Raw genomic sequence first — 17,166 nt, 5'->3', positions numbered from 1 at the left:
TTTTTCTTACATAGTAATTTCGTTTGGATAACGAAATATAATATTTCATGTAGTAAATTTCATTTTAGGATTCTATTTTATAACTTAAAACACTATCATACTTCTTAGCTTTGCCAAGATTAACTCTTTAGAAAATAAAGCATATTATAACACTTTTGATTTTTTCCAATTTCAGTGTATTAACTTCAATATCTTATATTTTGTGGGACTTTCATATAGGCAGTTGGGTATGCCTATAGAATATTCACTTGAGAGTGTTTTGGAGTTTCATTTGAAGAAAAAGATATATTTTGGTAACATATTTTATTAAATTATAAGTTCAACATTGGAGACGAGCTAATAGGTCATTTGTTAAAAGAATAAAAATATTTATTAAGTGAAGTAGAAACAATTGTATTCGGATTGGTCGGTAATGTAACAAAATCTGGAAATGTGCTTCCATATCAAAACTAATCCGTGCAAGTAAATTTGGATTGCATGCAAGTATTAGAGGCTTGAAAAACAGGTCAGCCAGTACAGCATATCATCTCTATACTCAATCAAATCAAGAAAGTTTTTACATTAATTCAACAGTCATAAATGGCTTTATAATAAATCCAATGGTTTTAGAATGCTCTGAATAAACTTTACGGTTCTGTAAAGTTTTTATGTAATGATAAAACAATAAAAAATACAACAAAGGCTTCCCACACATTTTTACCTAAAAAAAATAAAAAAAAAAATAGTAGTATTAGATATATGTAAATAAAGATGTGACTGAATATCTATGTGTGTTGTATTTCATTAGTTCGGACTTCCAGTCTAATATGATATAAAATGATTTGAAATCCCTGAAAGAATCTATAAAATTAAAATAATTAGCTAAAAAATAATAATTATATCAAGCAAAAAATAAAAATGTAATAAAATACAAGCAAAAATTGAAAACTGAACAATTAACGAGAAATGAAAATATTTCAAGCCAAGTTACTTCACGGCGTTTTGATTGTTAAGTATCCACAATCGTCTTCGTGTGATGTCAGTCATCACGTTTCGATTGTTAGTATCTACAATCATCTTCGGGTGATGTCAGTCATCACCCGAAGACGATTGTGGATACTAACAATTGAAACGTCGTGAAGTAACTTGGCTTGAAATCTTTTTATTTTAAATTTCACTTCTTGTTAAATTTTCAATTGTTGCTTGTATTTTATTTCATTGTAATTTCAGTTTTTTGCTAGATATAATTATTTTTTTTACTAATCTATTTAATCTTATTGATTCTTTCAGGGACTTTAAATTATTTTATATCATATTAGACAATGGAAGTCCGAACTAATGAGATGCACCCTGAAACATTGTCAACCACCTTCAAACATATGTGTGTTGTGTTTGTAGCTAGTTCTGTTATAAATATACTTTCTCTTTCATTTTAGTACAGGGTCTTATTCTGAAATTCAATAAAATTGTTTTGTAGTGTGCACAGCTCGTATTTTCCTGTAATAACTCTACAAAGTAAATTATTCCCAAAGAATCTTGGTCATTAAAATTGTAAAATTTCAACACCTGAACAGAACAGGTTGTTTATTTGCAAACAGATTGATGTGACAGTCAAACAGTGATAGTAAAACAACCAAGTCAATAGAATCATCTACAAAAACAGAACACAGAAATATCTTTGAGGTCAATTCTATATTGTCCAGTATTCTCAGGTGATTCAGTCAATAGCTGGTTGGTTAGCGTATTACACTCAGGAAACGACTAATTTTCAAAAAATAGATTTGGCTTGGGAACTCACTCTAAAGATGTGTATCACTCAAACTGTGCTTCGTCTGACCCATGCTAAGAATCTCATTTTTAAAGGTAAGACCTCGTTAATCCTTAGTTTGTACAAGACTCTAGAAGTTGGAATTCATATGGTTAACAAAAAAACCCATTTTAATACCTTGAAATTTTTAACATCAAATAAAAAGTACTGAGAAAAAACTGGTTTATTTGACACAAATTCCAGATTTTTCACACTTCTAGTTTTGAAATGAAAGCACTTCATGTCTTGAAGGGTACATTTTATAAAAAAACTAATAGCTACATTTTCCTTACTTTCATCCTACAGGGCTGTCTCACAAGTAGACAATCAAAAGAGAGAGAGAGTCAAATTCTTAATACACTTCAAATATGTGTGTAAATTACACTGAGTGTAATTTAGGCAAGAAGGTTCAACCTTTCAGGCTTATACTTATAGATATTCTTATTTGCGGTCTTAGCCGATTTCAGGCTGATAAAAAAATTATTTTTTGAAAAATCACATATATTTTGCTCAAAAAATTCTTCCTATTTCTCATCCCTTATGGGACACCCCATTGTATAATATAACAAAGCCAATATATTCAATAAGGTACATTGCTAAAGAGATATGAAACTGACTCTCCATTGTGAGTTCTCCTTACAGCCTCAGCAAACATCATCGATACATCAATACACTGAAAAAGAAAGAACAGTTAATATCAAATTTTACTGTTTGATGAAACTTTTTTATTTGAGCAGAAGAGGCTTTTGTACATGTGATACAAGATGACTTACCTGAACCTTCGAACAGTCTTTCATATGTCCATCCTGGGGAATAGTGTTTGTGACAACTACCGCTTCAAAACAAGCGTTGTTTATTCGAGATATTGCTGGCCCTGAAAATATTCCGTGGGTCAAAATTGCGTAAACTTTCGTGGCTCCAGCTTCCATAAGCTTCTCTGCAGCATGGCAAATTGTCCCACACGTATCGGCCATGTCGTCCACCAGAATGGCAACTCGGTCTTTGACATCTCCAACCAATACCATTGAAGCTACCTGAGATCAACAAAGAAGTTTATTTTTGTCATTCAAATTGATAAGAAACTTTTTTAGGAGAGAAAAAGAATCAAGGCATGCACATAACTAATTTTTCCACTGAAAACCGCCCACCTAAAAGTATTACCACACTGATGAACGTACTTTTTCGTAAAACAGATAATAACATAGTATTTCATTAAATATATGATTTTTTCAAATGTCTCTAACATTCTCTTCCATTCTTGGTTCAAATAATTTTTTTTGAGATCAACGAATTTTCACAAATTTAAATAACACTTTGTGAGATTCTAACTTGGCAGTTTAAAAAATCGACACATTTTTTCACTACACAATAATTTCTTCAGGCATGTTCTAACTAATTTAATTTCTACAACTTGCTTCATATATATTCTAATGATTCTAACATTATGATTTTTATTACCTAAGTCATAAATTTCAAATATATACATTTTATAATAGTTTCTGGAAACAAACAAAATTGGACATATATTTAACCCAAAATCTACCCCTGCCTCATAATACCATATTGAAATTTAACCCAACTATAGATTTCATAATCATAAAAACAAATTTAACAATGGAGGATTTTTCAGATATATTTGTTTATTGACCAAATGTCAGGTATTCTTAAATTTACTAATTTCCAAGCATTTTAAAAGATTTGAAATTTAATCCTCTTTTCTTCCATTGTAAGATGTCTTAATCATGAATTGACCCATGTCCCTCTGCCAAAAGATAGTTTTCAAACATATCATTTCAGCAAAGGATCTGATTAGGGTTATTCCTATTATCTTGAAACATGGAAAACTAAAACATTAGCAGAAACATCTCAATATTCTATTTCAGCCAATTCAATCCAAATTAAGAGATATTTGTAGTTAGTCACACATACTGGCTGTATGTTTATTCAGAGTTCTCTGAATCAGAGGTTCATACCAATAGCTTGTGTCAGCGATTTTTTCATCTCATTGTGCATATGATTTTCATATATAAATTTTGTTCAATAAATTAGAATTATTATTATTATTAGATGTAAACTTTTATTTCTCGGAGATGGCAAAGCTGAAGCTACATCCCTACTGAAAACAACCTGTTTGTTGGACTTTAGTCTCAATCAACTAATGGCGGACAAAGCTTTGCAACTGCAATTTTGAATTCGAAAATTTTAAATCAATGTTAGTTTTATAAACTAGATATAGAAATCATTTATTATCACTACAAAAGAATATAGTTATGTATGTTTGAAATTATGATATAAGAAAACGTACAAGAGAGAAAAGTTTTCTTCAATATCATCAAAATTTGTCATAACTCAATTTTTTAAGAGTTTTCATGAATACTCTCTCTTGCATTTTGCTTACCTCATTCGCCTTTCTCCTCTCCTTATGAATCAAGGCAAATTCGACATTCAATCGGTCAGCTATCGATGTTACTCTCTTTGCTCCTCCAGCATCCGGAGACACTATAATACTGTTTCTCCATTCAGCTATGTTTTCTTTAATCCATTTTAAAACGGCAGGCTCAGCGTACAAATTATCAACCGGAATGTCAAAAAATCCTTGAATCTGGGATGCATGCAGGTCCATCGTGATGATGTGATCGGCACCTGCTACTGACAACATGTTCGCCACTAATTTTGCAGAAATTGGAGCGCGACTCTGAAGTGAAGAAGATTTCAAATATAAATTTTTATTCCGTCTACTTATTTCAAGTTCGCTACATATAATTTGACTCCAATTAATGCAAAAAATAAATCTATTACCAAAATTACAACATCCACATGCATTAGATTATTTCCCTTCCAGTTAATAAAATAATGGTACATGATTATTTGCAGTTAATATATTTTTCTCCAATATCCTCAGGTCGAAGTAGTTGTTTCAGACAATAGAGAAGTAGGAAGCAAACCTACGTGAAAGTTGAAGAGCTTATAGGTGTTGAAACATGTGATTTTTCACATGTAAATACCACCAAAAAGTGAATCTAATAGTAGTGGTTTCAATTTTATATCTCAAAATACTTTTGAACTATCATTGATTACCGATTATGAGAATGCTACGACCATGCTGGAAAATATTCTGGACCAATTACTTGATTTTCTAGTATTTCACGAATAATTCCTGAAATAGATATGAGAAAATGCTCACACAATTTTTTTTTGTAATATTTACTGATATGTACATTTGTTGGAGTGTAGCAATTACACTAAATTTAATAAAGTTCAATTCCATGGATACAACAAATAGGTTCTATATTGATTCTTTTAGTATTTCCGTCGTCAAAATTTTCCAAATCAATCAATAATTTTTTGACAATTTGTCACACCATTTCTAGACTGTGTTTTATGAATAAACTTATGAATCCCCTTTTGAGGCAAACATAATTGGTTGTAATAAAAATCTAGGATATTTATAACGCTCTGAATGTAAAAAAGAAATTTCCAGTTTTTGACCAATATTTCTTGAACCAATACCAACTACCGGAAAACTCTAATTAAGTATTTTGTTCACCTTCTTAATATAAACAAAAAAAATGTCCTTTTTCAATATTTACAGATTTCACTTATAACTTTTCTGCTAATGTATTTTTTTTATTGGATTTCTTGAATAATTTTCGAAATATGATTATGAAAAAAAGTTGGAATATTTTTTGTAGTACTTCTTGAGACACACAATATGTTCTCCAAATTCTCCAAAATTTGGTTATCTGCAGAAGTTTTGGAGATATCAATGAAAATAGATATTCAAAATTCATAGGCATTTCCTGTAAGGTAGAGAGAAATTGTTACAAACTTTTTTCCACTCGCAAGTTTTTGAAATAGAATGGAAAAATTACACATCTTAAGAAAACATGAAAAATATTTTTTATTTTTGTTATTTCATTATATTTCAAATAGTATGAAAATTAAGTGGGTGTCTCACAAAGTTTGTGATTAAGTCTCAACCTTTTGAAAAATATAAATTTTTGTCGTAGGATATATTTTAATAGATGCTTTGTTTGAAAAGTATTTTTCTATTACCAGTACCACATTGAAATTTAAAATTTCATTTGTATAGGAATTTTGTACTCTGGTCTCGAACTTTCTGATAGCTTATGGTAAAGGTAGCACAACCTTTCTGAATAATAAAATAGTTTTTCAGATCGTGTTACGCCATAATTTCAGAACATAATAAACTTCCTAGAAATTTTTATTCTGGTAGCTTTATGTCAATTTCAAGCTCCTTTGTTATCATCTATACAATTTTTATTCTTCATTCTAATTGATCAAATAAGTAAAAGCTGAAATTTATCCCATTCCCAAGTATCACCCTATGTAATTTTCACCAACTTCACCATTAAAAGTTGGCAGATGCAAATCGAAAGCCTTCCTATTTTTTGGAAAATTTAAATTCCAGACTCTTCTCAGATTACTTTGGTAAACCATTGAACAAAAGCAAAAAAAATAACTTCCTAAAAACACTCAAAATATTTTCAAATATACGACCATTTTCATATTTCAATTTTGTTTCTAAAAGAGACAGAAAATACATTCTCACTCAGAGACAATTACCAAAATATTTCAAATTGCAGAGATAAATACATGTTTTACTAAGACTCCAAACAGATAACCTTTGTTTATCTTGAGTTTTGAGGACAGTTCAGATTATTTTTTTTTTGTAACAATGTTCAGCTATTACAGTTACTTGATTACCCAGATAATAAATAAGATTGATGTTACTCAATTCCTTTCAAATAATTATTAGAAGCATTTTTATTGCATCTCATCTCTTGTAAAGATAATCCAACATGACTGCAGGCTTATGGACACAATAGAACAACACAGAGGATCCATTAACTATAGATAATATTTCAATATCAGCTGATGTTAATTCTTTTAATTTATGGAAAACTATAAAAGTAAACAATATTTATCAAAAGGTTCAAATTTAGAACTGTTGCTGATAACTAACTCATGGATAATTTTGAAGGTTATTGGAAACTTTTGCATGAAAAGGATTACCCTGACTTATATTGATCGGATGATGATGATTTTGAAAGATACTACCTCACATGATGTATTATTGTTCAAGGCAACTAGGAATTCTTGGTATTCTTTACAAACTATAAAAAATACTTCTGATGGAATTTTATTTGTCAAAAACATAAAATACGTTTTTAGAAATGGCGTTGAATTAACAGAAAAGGTACATTAATTAATCACGCCATATAGGCATATAAAATTTGACATTGTTTTTTAAGCAAACGTCAATAAAGTCACACAATTCTATTGTTTGACATTTTAGATAACTTCACTGAAGTACAATGGATGAGGTGAAATTAATTCAGTACTTAATAATATTCAAATCATCATAAAAAATGGGTTAGAATTGATTTTGCCTGCTGTTGTTCTCATATACAAACGAATCTCAAAAGTCAATACTGATGAGAGTTGAGGATTAACCAGACCTTATCTTTTAATATATGATTCCTAGCACGGATCAGAAGATACGCAGTGAACATTCATAAAGGGAATCGATCCAACATTTACAATTGCAGTCGATTCAATGAGTAGAACGAATCACTTATGATAACTAACTTGATACGATGTGTCAAGCAAATTTTAAGTTCTTGATTGCAGTATTTCAAAATTGAGTTATCATGACAATTATCTAAAGGTCTCACACATAACATTTGATGACTTTAAGCCATTTTATAGGTATATATCTACCCATATAGCATACAAAACACGTTCAAATCATAGAATAAGGAATGAAAAATTGTGCATTAGTGATATAATGTATTTTATCTGTTTTTCAATAATGAATTTCAAAATCTGAATGAATTTTTCAAAGTGCCAAAATGAAATTGCTGAAAACTCAGAATCTCAATTTAGATTTTTTTTCTATTATATTAATAATGGAAAACTTCTATAGAAAGATAGAATCATATCCATAGATGGTTATTTCAGGTACAAACAGAAGGAAAAATTTCATTTGAAACAACTACTCCTTCAGCAGAAATTGAATTACACTTTTTCCTCTTAGTATCTGTTATGAGCGATTCAACGATTACAAAGATGATGAATTCTTAATAACAAATGTTCTGCACTTGGTATCCACTGTTTGGAACCTTTGGTGTAGTAATGCATATTACTGGAGTTTTATTCCAAAACCAAACTGTTATTTTTAACACCTCGACACGTGTTTTGATCACCAAGTGATCATCTTCAAGAGGAAGATTAAACCAAAACAGTTTTAGATGATCACTTTGTTATCTAAACGCGTGTCGAGGTGTTGAAAATAACAGTTTGGTGTTAGGATAAAACTCCAGTAAATTTAAATGTTCTGCAAGAGAAAATCGGGAAATCATTGACGTGTAAAGTCAGGACAATTTTTCCTAAAAAGTACCAAACAACATTCACTTTCAATTTCAAACCGATCAAGGTTTTTGAAGAAAGGATTGTTTCCTTAAGCTCTCAACAAGCTGTTAAGAGTATTGATATTTCATGAATTTAAATCAGTTCAACCCCTCTTGATGATCAGTTTTTAATCAATGCCCTTCCAAATGGTTAGTGGTACTTGAAAATTGCTTTAACTCATGATGATGTTTCCGATGTTTAATAAAGAGAAAAAATGACAATTTATAAACAAAATGACGTAATGACATGGACAGATAGACACGCTAGAAGGTAACTTGAGGTAGTTGAAAATATTCTGAAACTGATGAAAGGAGAGTTTACCAAGAAGTTGCCGTGAAATTGCTATTAGGTAAAATACAGATTATGAAACAATATTTTGAAAACTATTTTACAAAATGTTAGGAATTGATATATCGTGTAAATTTGATGTGAATTAATTAAATAGAAAAAAAAAACAATGCAAAATTACTAGAATATTGAAAATATCTCTCGTAAAACATTTTACAAAAGTTTTTTATTTATCATAATATATGTTCACTAGGCACGATATATGATCTTTATTTTCCTATTAGTTTAGTTTGTCAGAAAAAATATATTATTTTTCAGCTTTTCTGAATCATTGTCAAAATGATTATGCAAGTGTTCAATGCAGAACCTTATTGAGTGAGGGGCAGGAAGTTACGAAGTAGCTCTTTAACAAATATAAGATGTTTGTTTGAAGGTGATTGACAATGGTTCATGATGAATTTCACTAGTTCGGACTTCCATTGTCTAAGTCTAATATATAAAATAATTTGAAATTCCTGAAACAACCAAAAAAAAAAGAATTTAAAGTAAATAGCTGTAAATAACAATTATATTAAGCAAAAAATACCTGAAATGAAATAATAGTAAAATAAAATACAAGTAAAAATAAAACAATTGAACAAAAATTGAAAAAACAAGAAATACAAAATGAAATAAAGATAAAAGTCAAGAGATTTCAAGCCAAATTAGTTCACGACGTTTCGATTGTTAGTATCCACAATCGTCTTCGGGTGATGACTTTATTTTCATTTTGTATTTCTTTATTTTTAATTTTTGTTCAATTGTTTTATTTTTACTTGTATTTTATTTCACTATTATTTCATTTCAGGTTTTTTTGCTTAATATAATTGTTATTTACAGGTAATTATTTTTAATTCTTCTTTTTTAGTTGTTTCAGGGATTTCAAATTATTTTATATATTAGACAATGGAAGTTCGAACTAGTGAAATTCAAATATAAGATGTACTACTGAACAGTCTGTCATTATGTTGGGAATAATTATTCAGCAATAAGAGACAAAGGAAAAGAAATGAATACAAAGTTATAGAATACTTAATCAAAAAACACACTCTAATGTGAGATTTCCATTTGAAAGTTTACAAAATCGCAACACGTGTTTCACTATACAATATCATCTTCGGGCGTCACAATATGGTGACTGACGCAATATTCAAGCAACACTTTATTGTGAAATATTCTCTATTATAGAACTGTAATACGTATTTTGCTATAATATGTTTTGGTTTTTATCAAGTACCGGCACATTCCATCATACAATACAATTAATATAAATAGGCCTTTTGAATCAAGGTTTATTGTTAATAGGGAAAGCTATAGTTTTAGTGTTTTCAAAAATCCCAAAGCAATAATAAAGATAATCATAGAAACGAAAAAAAAAATATCAAAGGTTATATGCACTGTAGAATTTTTCATTACTGATCACAATTAAATATTAAATATAAATATCCCGATGATTAAATTAACTAATTGACATCCAAAAATTATTTATTGTAATAAATATGTCTGAAACATTTATAGCTCATTGTTCCTGATAGCAACAAAAATAACTGCACTTCTTCATTTTCAATGTGTCAATAGTATCGAAATAATTCAAACTCGTAAATGGTCATAGTTAATCTGAAAGTTGATATCACCACATCTTCAATTATGTAACAAATGTTTACACATGCAAAAAAAATTGATGCAATGAAAATAAAACAGAGCTAAATAAAAGGTAGGATAATTTCAATCTTTCATCGTCATAGATCTGCTCCAAGTGAATGAATGTTAATAATATATGAGGTTATTCTATACCCATGTTGGAACTAAAGATGGAATATCTAATAATTTATTGAAGAATGGATTTCATAAATGAATGTGATGTCAAAATGAAATAAATGCCACATAATATGTAGCATGTAAGTGAGAATATATTAGTTGTTGATGAAAAACAGTTTGATTTCAATATTTACTTGTTCGATTGATGACCTATTTATTTTGTAGTAAGTCATATTGAATAGAGGATAAAGAAAATAACTTTTGTATAATTTCTACCAACTTTATTAGTTGTTGCGACCAGTTTCAGTTTATTAGACTTAGTTACTTGAAACCGGTCGTAATAAATAATAAACTTAGTAGAAATAAGGCAAAATTTATTTTCTTTATCCCCTATAGCCTTCACTCAATGTGGAAACCTAATCATACCATACGTCTATAACAGTCTCATGACACAATCAATAATTACACCATAAAAAACAAAGTATATAAGATGTCATGGTGCAAGTCTTTTTACAGAGTGTATCAACGATGTGTGGGTGTATGACAGCCGTTTAACTAGTGGGGATAACAAAAAGTCTCAAGTAAAAGTTGTATAGAGTAATGGAAGCTGTGTTTCAGAAATAACTATAAATATAATGTGTGTTTAATAAATGTGTGATTCACCAAAGTTGTTTTGTTTCAATGGAACACCCTATATATTTCGACTATATTGAGTCAAAAGAGATGCTTTCAAAAATAAAAGGTTGTGTGGAATTTTTATAAAACCAAGTTTCAATTTTTCTGTTAACTAGTTTAGTGATCCAATGAATTCTCTCATATGGAAAATGTGCTACTGGATGAAATTATTAATAGAAAATGAAAATACGTTAAATGTGTTAAATGAACAATTTTGTGTGATAAATCTCACCATAAGTTCCTAACAACCTAGTACAAACCCAAATTACTTGTAAATTTTTAGAAAAAAATCAATCAAGTGAAAATATAAAAGGTATTCCATTTAAAGAATCAACTTTGATGAACCACACATTTATTGAACAACCTGTTTATTGATGGTTATTTTTAAAATATCAATCCCCACAATTTTTATTTGAGATTTTTTTCTATCTATTGAGCTATAACCAGTTAGTAAAAACATATAAAAAATTGAGTGACGCTGAAATATTAAGCATTGCCTTCAAATTTTGACGTGGTCACATAAATACTATTGTTGTTTCCATTTTTGTTGCATCCTGTAAGTAATTGAAGAAAAAAAGTCTTGTTATACCCAATGCAACAATATTTTCTTCTAATAAATAAATATCAAGACATAAAAGACGACACACCCTCAAAAAGCATACCCCACATTCAGCTATGTAAAAATATTACCCTGAATTTCCATTCAATGGATTTCCACTTTTCCACATGGCGTTCTTTCTCGCTTGCATTGTTCTAAAATAATGCAATATTAAAAAATAAAACAGTCTGTGCTGTTATTTGTATGGTTGTTATTGGGTTATCAGTAAACTCTATTGAAGGCTTGATTAAAATAAAATGCATCGAAATTAGCTTTTTTGAAAGAATTAAAGAATATTCAAGTACAAAATCGAAATAGTCATTTGTTCGAACTTTTCATGAGATAGGATTTCCTAAAGGCTATCAGAATACAACTATATCAAACAGGAGCAGCATTGCAGTCTGTCACTTCAATTAATTGAATCAAGAGTTATTTCTCAAATGCAACAAGTTTAATTGATTAAAATGTGTGCAAATCCTTGAAAGAGTATTTTAGTGGAATTACCCAGTATTCGAAGAGAAATAAGACAAGAAAACAATGAAATGTTAACGTGAAAGAACTTTATTATACCCGAAATACATTCAGTTTTTATGTTTTTTACCTCTAAGAATTGCTTTAACAAAAACATTTCTACAATGTTTTGCAAGTTTTACGAGAATTAGGCTGAAAATAATTATTGAATTCTATATTTTTATTTATTCTTCCTTCATTCAGAAGTATTCCAATACCCACAAAATGTTTAGTATTTTGACTCTGTATGCAAAAAGAAGGGAAAACTGAACTTGTAAAATATTTTGTATGAAGAATTTTGTTTAAATTCAGATCATAAAATGAAAATAACCATAGACGATGAAAGATATTTGGTATTTATCCATTAAAAAGCATTGTTCTACGGATTATATCTAATGAAGATTTCAGAGCAGTCTTCAAATCATCTTCGTTTATTACAGAGCAGAAAATTATAAGAATTAATTTCCTCATGTCATACGCACATAATCAAGGACTCCACACTGATCTTAAAGGAAATAGCTTTCAGTTTAAATTTTCTGAAACTCTCCAGAACATGCATGTTTTCACAGCAAATGCTCGTGTACAAAGATTTATTCAGATATGCATAGGTACCGAACTTGTTGAAAATCAATTCTGATTCTGCCATAGCCATGAGAGGATATATATGTGCCAAAAACATTTTCTAACTAGTTAATTAGGGTATCAAGAGGATACAATCTGAGAAAAAGTGAAGTTTCTTTATGTAAATTAAAAGGGTATATTTTTAGGAGATTATTTTTGTGAAAAAAAGGTTTTGGCTTTCTACTTCTCCATCTTTTTACAAAAAATGTGGGAATCTTCCAAAGAAAGGAAGGAAGTAATCAATTTTAAAAATTGCATGTAGATATACAAAGTAACTCTCAGACACAAACTGGAAAAAACAGCCCTCTCAAAATAGCTATTTTCATATAAACATTGAATTACACAAAACAAAAATAATTTCGAAACAAATACTTTTATATGAACGCTGAATTATACAAAAAACACTTTTCTCTATTCCTTTTGTATTCCAGACATTCATTTCAGATAGCAATTTCACTTACACTGTCATCCTCACTGGTAGACAACCAATGTTTCGCCGAAAGACACTTGCCTTATCGGCTCTTCACTACCAAATACGGATAACATTATGAAAAAACTCAATTCGTTTTTAAAATGACTTTTTGTCACGGAATGAGTTGAATCCACTCATGTCATCGGTAACAGTACGTAAATAACATTCATTTGCTTATTTGATTCCCACATTTTTTGCATGAAGATGGAGAAGTAGAAAGGCAAATCATTTCTTTCTTCATGTATTCTGAATAATCTATTTTTTCAAGACGGAAACGAATTTCCTTATGAACATCAGCATTCCTTATGAAGATGAGAGAAAATCATATTACATATAAGTTCAACCAAAAAACTTATTATGTGCTCCACTTATGAGCAATATTTAATAAATTCAAACTAGAAAACTACGTCTCCTTGATGCTCCAACACTAATGTTACCATTCAAAAGTATTGTAATAAACAAACTTAAAAGCTTTTATAGTGTTATCGAAAACAGAACATGAAAATAAATTGAGAACAGGAAAATTTCAATTGTAATACTGATTCAAAATTCAAGAAAATGTTACTGAAAAGTATCTATCAAACACAATTACCTCTCCCACACACCAGTGTTGAGTATAGTTCAACAATGTTGATCAGATGTGAGTTCAATGGTTTTCTGATGTGTGAAAGCAATGTTAGTGTTAGTTTCACATCAAGCCAGAGGTTCCAATTCTACTTTTCAATATGTAAAATATGCAATAAGATATTTATGGAAACCTCAGCATAACACATTCTGATAAATATATTGGCGATTTTTCAAACGTCTACATGATATTAGGTCTCTTGAAATTATATTTAAAAAAGTGGCATAATAATACGTTTGCATTCGAGCATACTTCTGCTGATTAGATTGACGTAGTTTTAGATCATATAAACAGCAACATCAAATATTTTTGAGAAATCAACAAAATCGTAAGGAAAATATGTTTTCAAAACAAATGAAGAAACATGTTAACAAATACAAGTAAATATCTTACATATCATTGTGAAATATTATTTTGGAAGATTGTTTGTTGCGTAATAATTACAAAATGTTAAAATACTGACGGATTATATTATTTCTGATAAAATTAAAGATTAAAAATAAACCATAGTAATCACCATAAAAAGATACATTTTTTATTTATACATTTTGATGTTTTATTTTGCTTCCCTATGAACCATAATGTATTTTGTAATTTTCACTTCATTATGAACATCAATATGCAAAGATAATGAAACTAACTGACACCAAAAATTGTTCGAAAAAATAATCAGATGTTAAACTAAGTAACTGAACAATCAGAGAAATGAATAGTTGTGATTCATTCAAATAACTGAATCTACTAGTCTTTTAGTCAACGTAAAGTCAAAACGTCAGCAAGAACTATGTGGTTTCTGATGTTTGACATAATCCCAACTAATCTTTTCATCAATGAAATCAGTAAGGTCATAAAATAACACTCAATCAGGTGAGTGAAAGTGGGTTCCTGTGCTCTCCTTAGTGTTGTTCAGGAAACCAGGAAAAATTATTTACAACCTACCTTGTCTTTTTTATCTTGTCGTGCATAAGGGAAACAGGGAATAACAGCTGTAACTCGACTTGCTGACGCTATTTTACAGGCGTTGATCATAATTAACATCTCCATCAAATTGTCATTAACTTCACCACTTCCTGACTGTACGATATACACGTCTTCCCCTCGTACAGATTCCCCGATTTCCACACTAGAATTAAAAAGGGGATATTCCAAACATGCTGATGAACTAGGAGTTCAATACAAACTTTAGCATTGCATGAGAAAACACTTATGAAATTTCATCCGACTAATTATGAAATATAAGTTAAAAGGCATATGCACAAATAAAAAAAATATGATAAAAGTTTTGTACAAAATCAATTATTCTATACTCAAAAAGGTTAGCAAAATACGTTGCCATTAAAAATGGATAATGGTGAAAATTTAGAAAATTTTGTCAATTTTTGTACAAAATAACAATGATTTCTGAGTAATCACTTGATAACTTCATTGAATATTTATTCTAGTTTTTTTTATCATATTGACTTTAGAGTTTACTTGAAAATAATATAATTTTATAATGCATATTGAATACCAATTCTAATGATCTGTTTGTATTACATTATTTGATATTTGTATTTAGTTGCTTTATAGCCAAATAAACTCACTATTATTAATGTTAATAAATAACTCATTACCTAAAATATTCATTGAAAGTTTCTGGATTTCTCCAGAGTGAAATGCATTCTGTATAAGGTAGTTATATAGGGTTGCGTAGACAGTGTGGAAACTGCATGTGTTTCCGATTAGTTCATAATATTTATTTTCCTTTTAACATAAAAAGTATAGGAAAGTAAAGTTGTCTAGTTAGTAATTTTGAAGTATACTAAAAATGTTTTGAATGTTTAAATCAGTTTAAATCTTCCTCTTTGAAGATGATCACTTGGTGATCAAAACACGTGTCGAGGTGTTAAAAACAACGATTTGGTGTTGGGAAAAAACTCCAGTAATATTCATTACTACACCAAAGGTTCCAAACAGTGCATCATAAGTAAAAATGTTTTTTAACTATTTTCCATGATTTGAGCCTTTATTTACTGAAAGAAGACAATCAATCCACATCATTCACGTTTGTCAAAGACTAGCTACAACTTCACAGTAAATTTAAAAACTATCAACAATATATACTCGTTTATATATTCATATACTTTTACGAAAAAGTTAGTTGAATGTTAATTTTGAATTAATGCTTGCTTGTACATAGTCACTCATTCTTTCAATTTCATTGTACCTGTTAAACAAGAACATTTTCATGTATACTTGTACGCTTACACATACAAAATTGATACATAAATCAGGACTTGTAAGTTGTCAACTTACAGTAGGAAGTACAATATTAGATAAAAAAATACAAGTCTTCTTATTTTAAATCATCGAACATGCAGGCAATCAAAAATGTGATATCAAGTGAGGTTACGATTCAGTTTTATATATTTCAATTTGCAGTGAAATGTATTTTCATCTATTTTTCTGATAGCAAGAGAAAGTATCATGTTCAGTGTTAATAAACATTACTCTGTTGTTGTTTTTAGGGGTTATTTGCTTGTTAATAGAGTTAAAGACCTCCGGTGTCAATTTAAAACACGTTTTTCAATATATACAAGAACTATTCATTATGCAAGGACCTAGAGTTTTCAGTCAATTTTCTGATGAAAATACATTGATTAAAATATAATTCATGCTACTGCTTACCATGTTTCTAAATTACTGAATTTTTTTGTAACCACTTTGCCCAAATCAATTCCTAGCCTGTCCACTATCCTTTGTGCCAAGTCTGGATGCGATGTTCCACTGAAAACTTTAATGTTAGGCATTCTGCTTTCCAATAATTTATCTTTCGTCGGTTTGGATTGCAGTTGATGACTCTGGTCTTTTTCTGAATCCGAACACGACTTCTTCATATGCACAAATTACATGCGTTTGAAGCGATTTAAGTTGAGGGGATCTTATAACCTTGATGAAATTTCTTGCGGTGTTGCCATTAGCCATGTTGTCATTAATAGTGTTGCATCTCCCGTGCGTTCCACTAAGCACACGGTCACGATCGCAGTTTTTCGAGTGCAATTTTGCAAGCGTTACTGTCGTAAAGTTAAGTGGAATGGATTATGGAACTTTTGTGGGCGTTCATGTAAACATTAAAAATGGCGAGGTTGAAAAAATGAAGTAGAAGTAGTGGTTTGTGTTTTAATGAGGTTACGTAAACCTCAACAATATGTTTCAATAATTGCAAGCTAACTTTATATTTAAAAAGAAGTATAAATTATTAAACAAATTGAGTTTGAATGTAATCAAAATGTCTTATACGACAATTGGAGTTTTGTAGATGCGTCGCAATAGTGCTCCAGAAACTATAGATCATATAGTTTAGATGGAGAGTGGAATGC

General features: G+C 29.5%; 1 protein-coding gene across 2 annotated transcripts; it reads right to left on the bottom strand.

The window, feature by feature from the left end:
- Positions 1 to 288: 288 nt before the first annotated feature.
- Positions 289 to 16,736, bottom strand: Prps (Phosphoribosyl pyrophosphate synthetase). Of its 2 annotated transcripts, XM_023156089.2 has the most exons (6): positions 16,475 to 16,736; positions 14,747 to 14,930; positions 11,672 to 11,734; positions 4,185 to 4,481; positions 2,560 to 2,820; positions 289 to 2,459 (listed from the first exon to the last, which is right to left on the bottom strand). In XM_023156089.2, exons 1-6 carry the CDS (start codon positions 16,681 to 16,683, stop codon positions 2,367 to 2,369), a joined length of 1,107 nt encoding a protein of 368 aa, XP_023011857.2. In that variant the 5' UTR covers positions 16,684 to 16,736; the 3' UTR covers positions 289 to 2,366. The 2 variants fall into 2 exon arrangements, with proteins under 2 accessions (XP_023011857.2, XP_023011858.2); XM_023156090.2 differs by lacking the exon at positions 11,672 to 11,734.
- Positions 16,737 to 17,166: the final 430 nt, after the last annotated feature.

Source organism: Leptinotarsa decemlineata, unplaced genomic scaffold (genome assembly GCF_025532065.1).
Source record: "Leptinotarsa decemlineata unplaced genomic scaffold, Ldec_3_MD MMD2_tig00000133_RagTag_RagTag, whole genome shotgun sequence".
Classification (NCBI taxonomy): domain Eukaryota; kingdom Metazoa; phylum Arthropoda; class Insecta; order Coleoptera; family Chrysomelidae; genus Leptinotarsa; species Leptinotarsa decemlineata.
Note: the sequence above shows the minus strand (reverse complement) of the source record. Positions and strands in the feature narration are given on the sequence as shown.

Coding starts and splice junctions, on each gene's coding strand:
- Prps (XM_023156089.2), bottom strand. CDS start 16,683: ATGAAGAAGTCGTGTTCGGATTCAGAAAAAGACCAGAGTCATCAACTG. Junction 14,931..16,474: donor TTCAGTAATTTAGAAACATG/GTAAGCAGTAGC, acceptor TTTTAATTCTAG/TGTGGAAATCGGGGAATCTG. Junction 2,821..4,184: donor AGAGGAGAAAGGCGAATGAG/GTAAGCAAAATG, acceptor TGTTGATCTCAG/GTAGCTTCAATGGTATTGGT.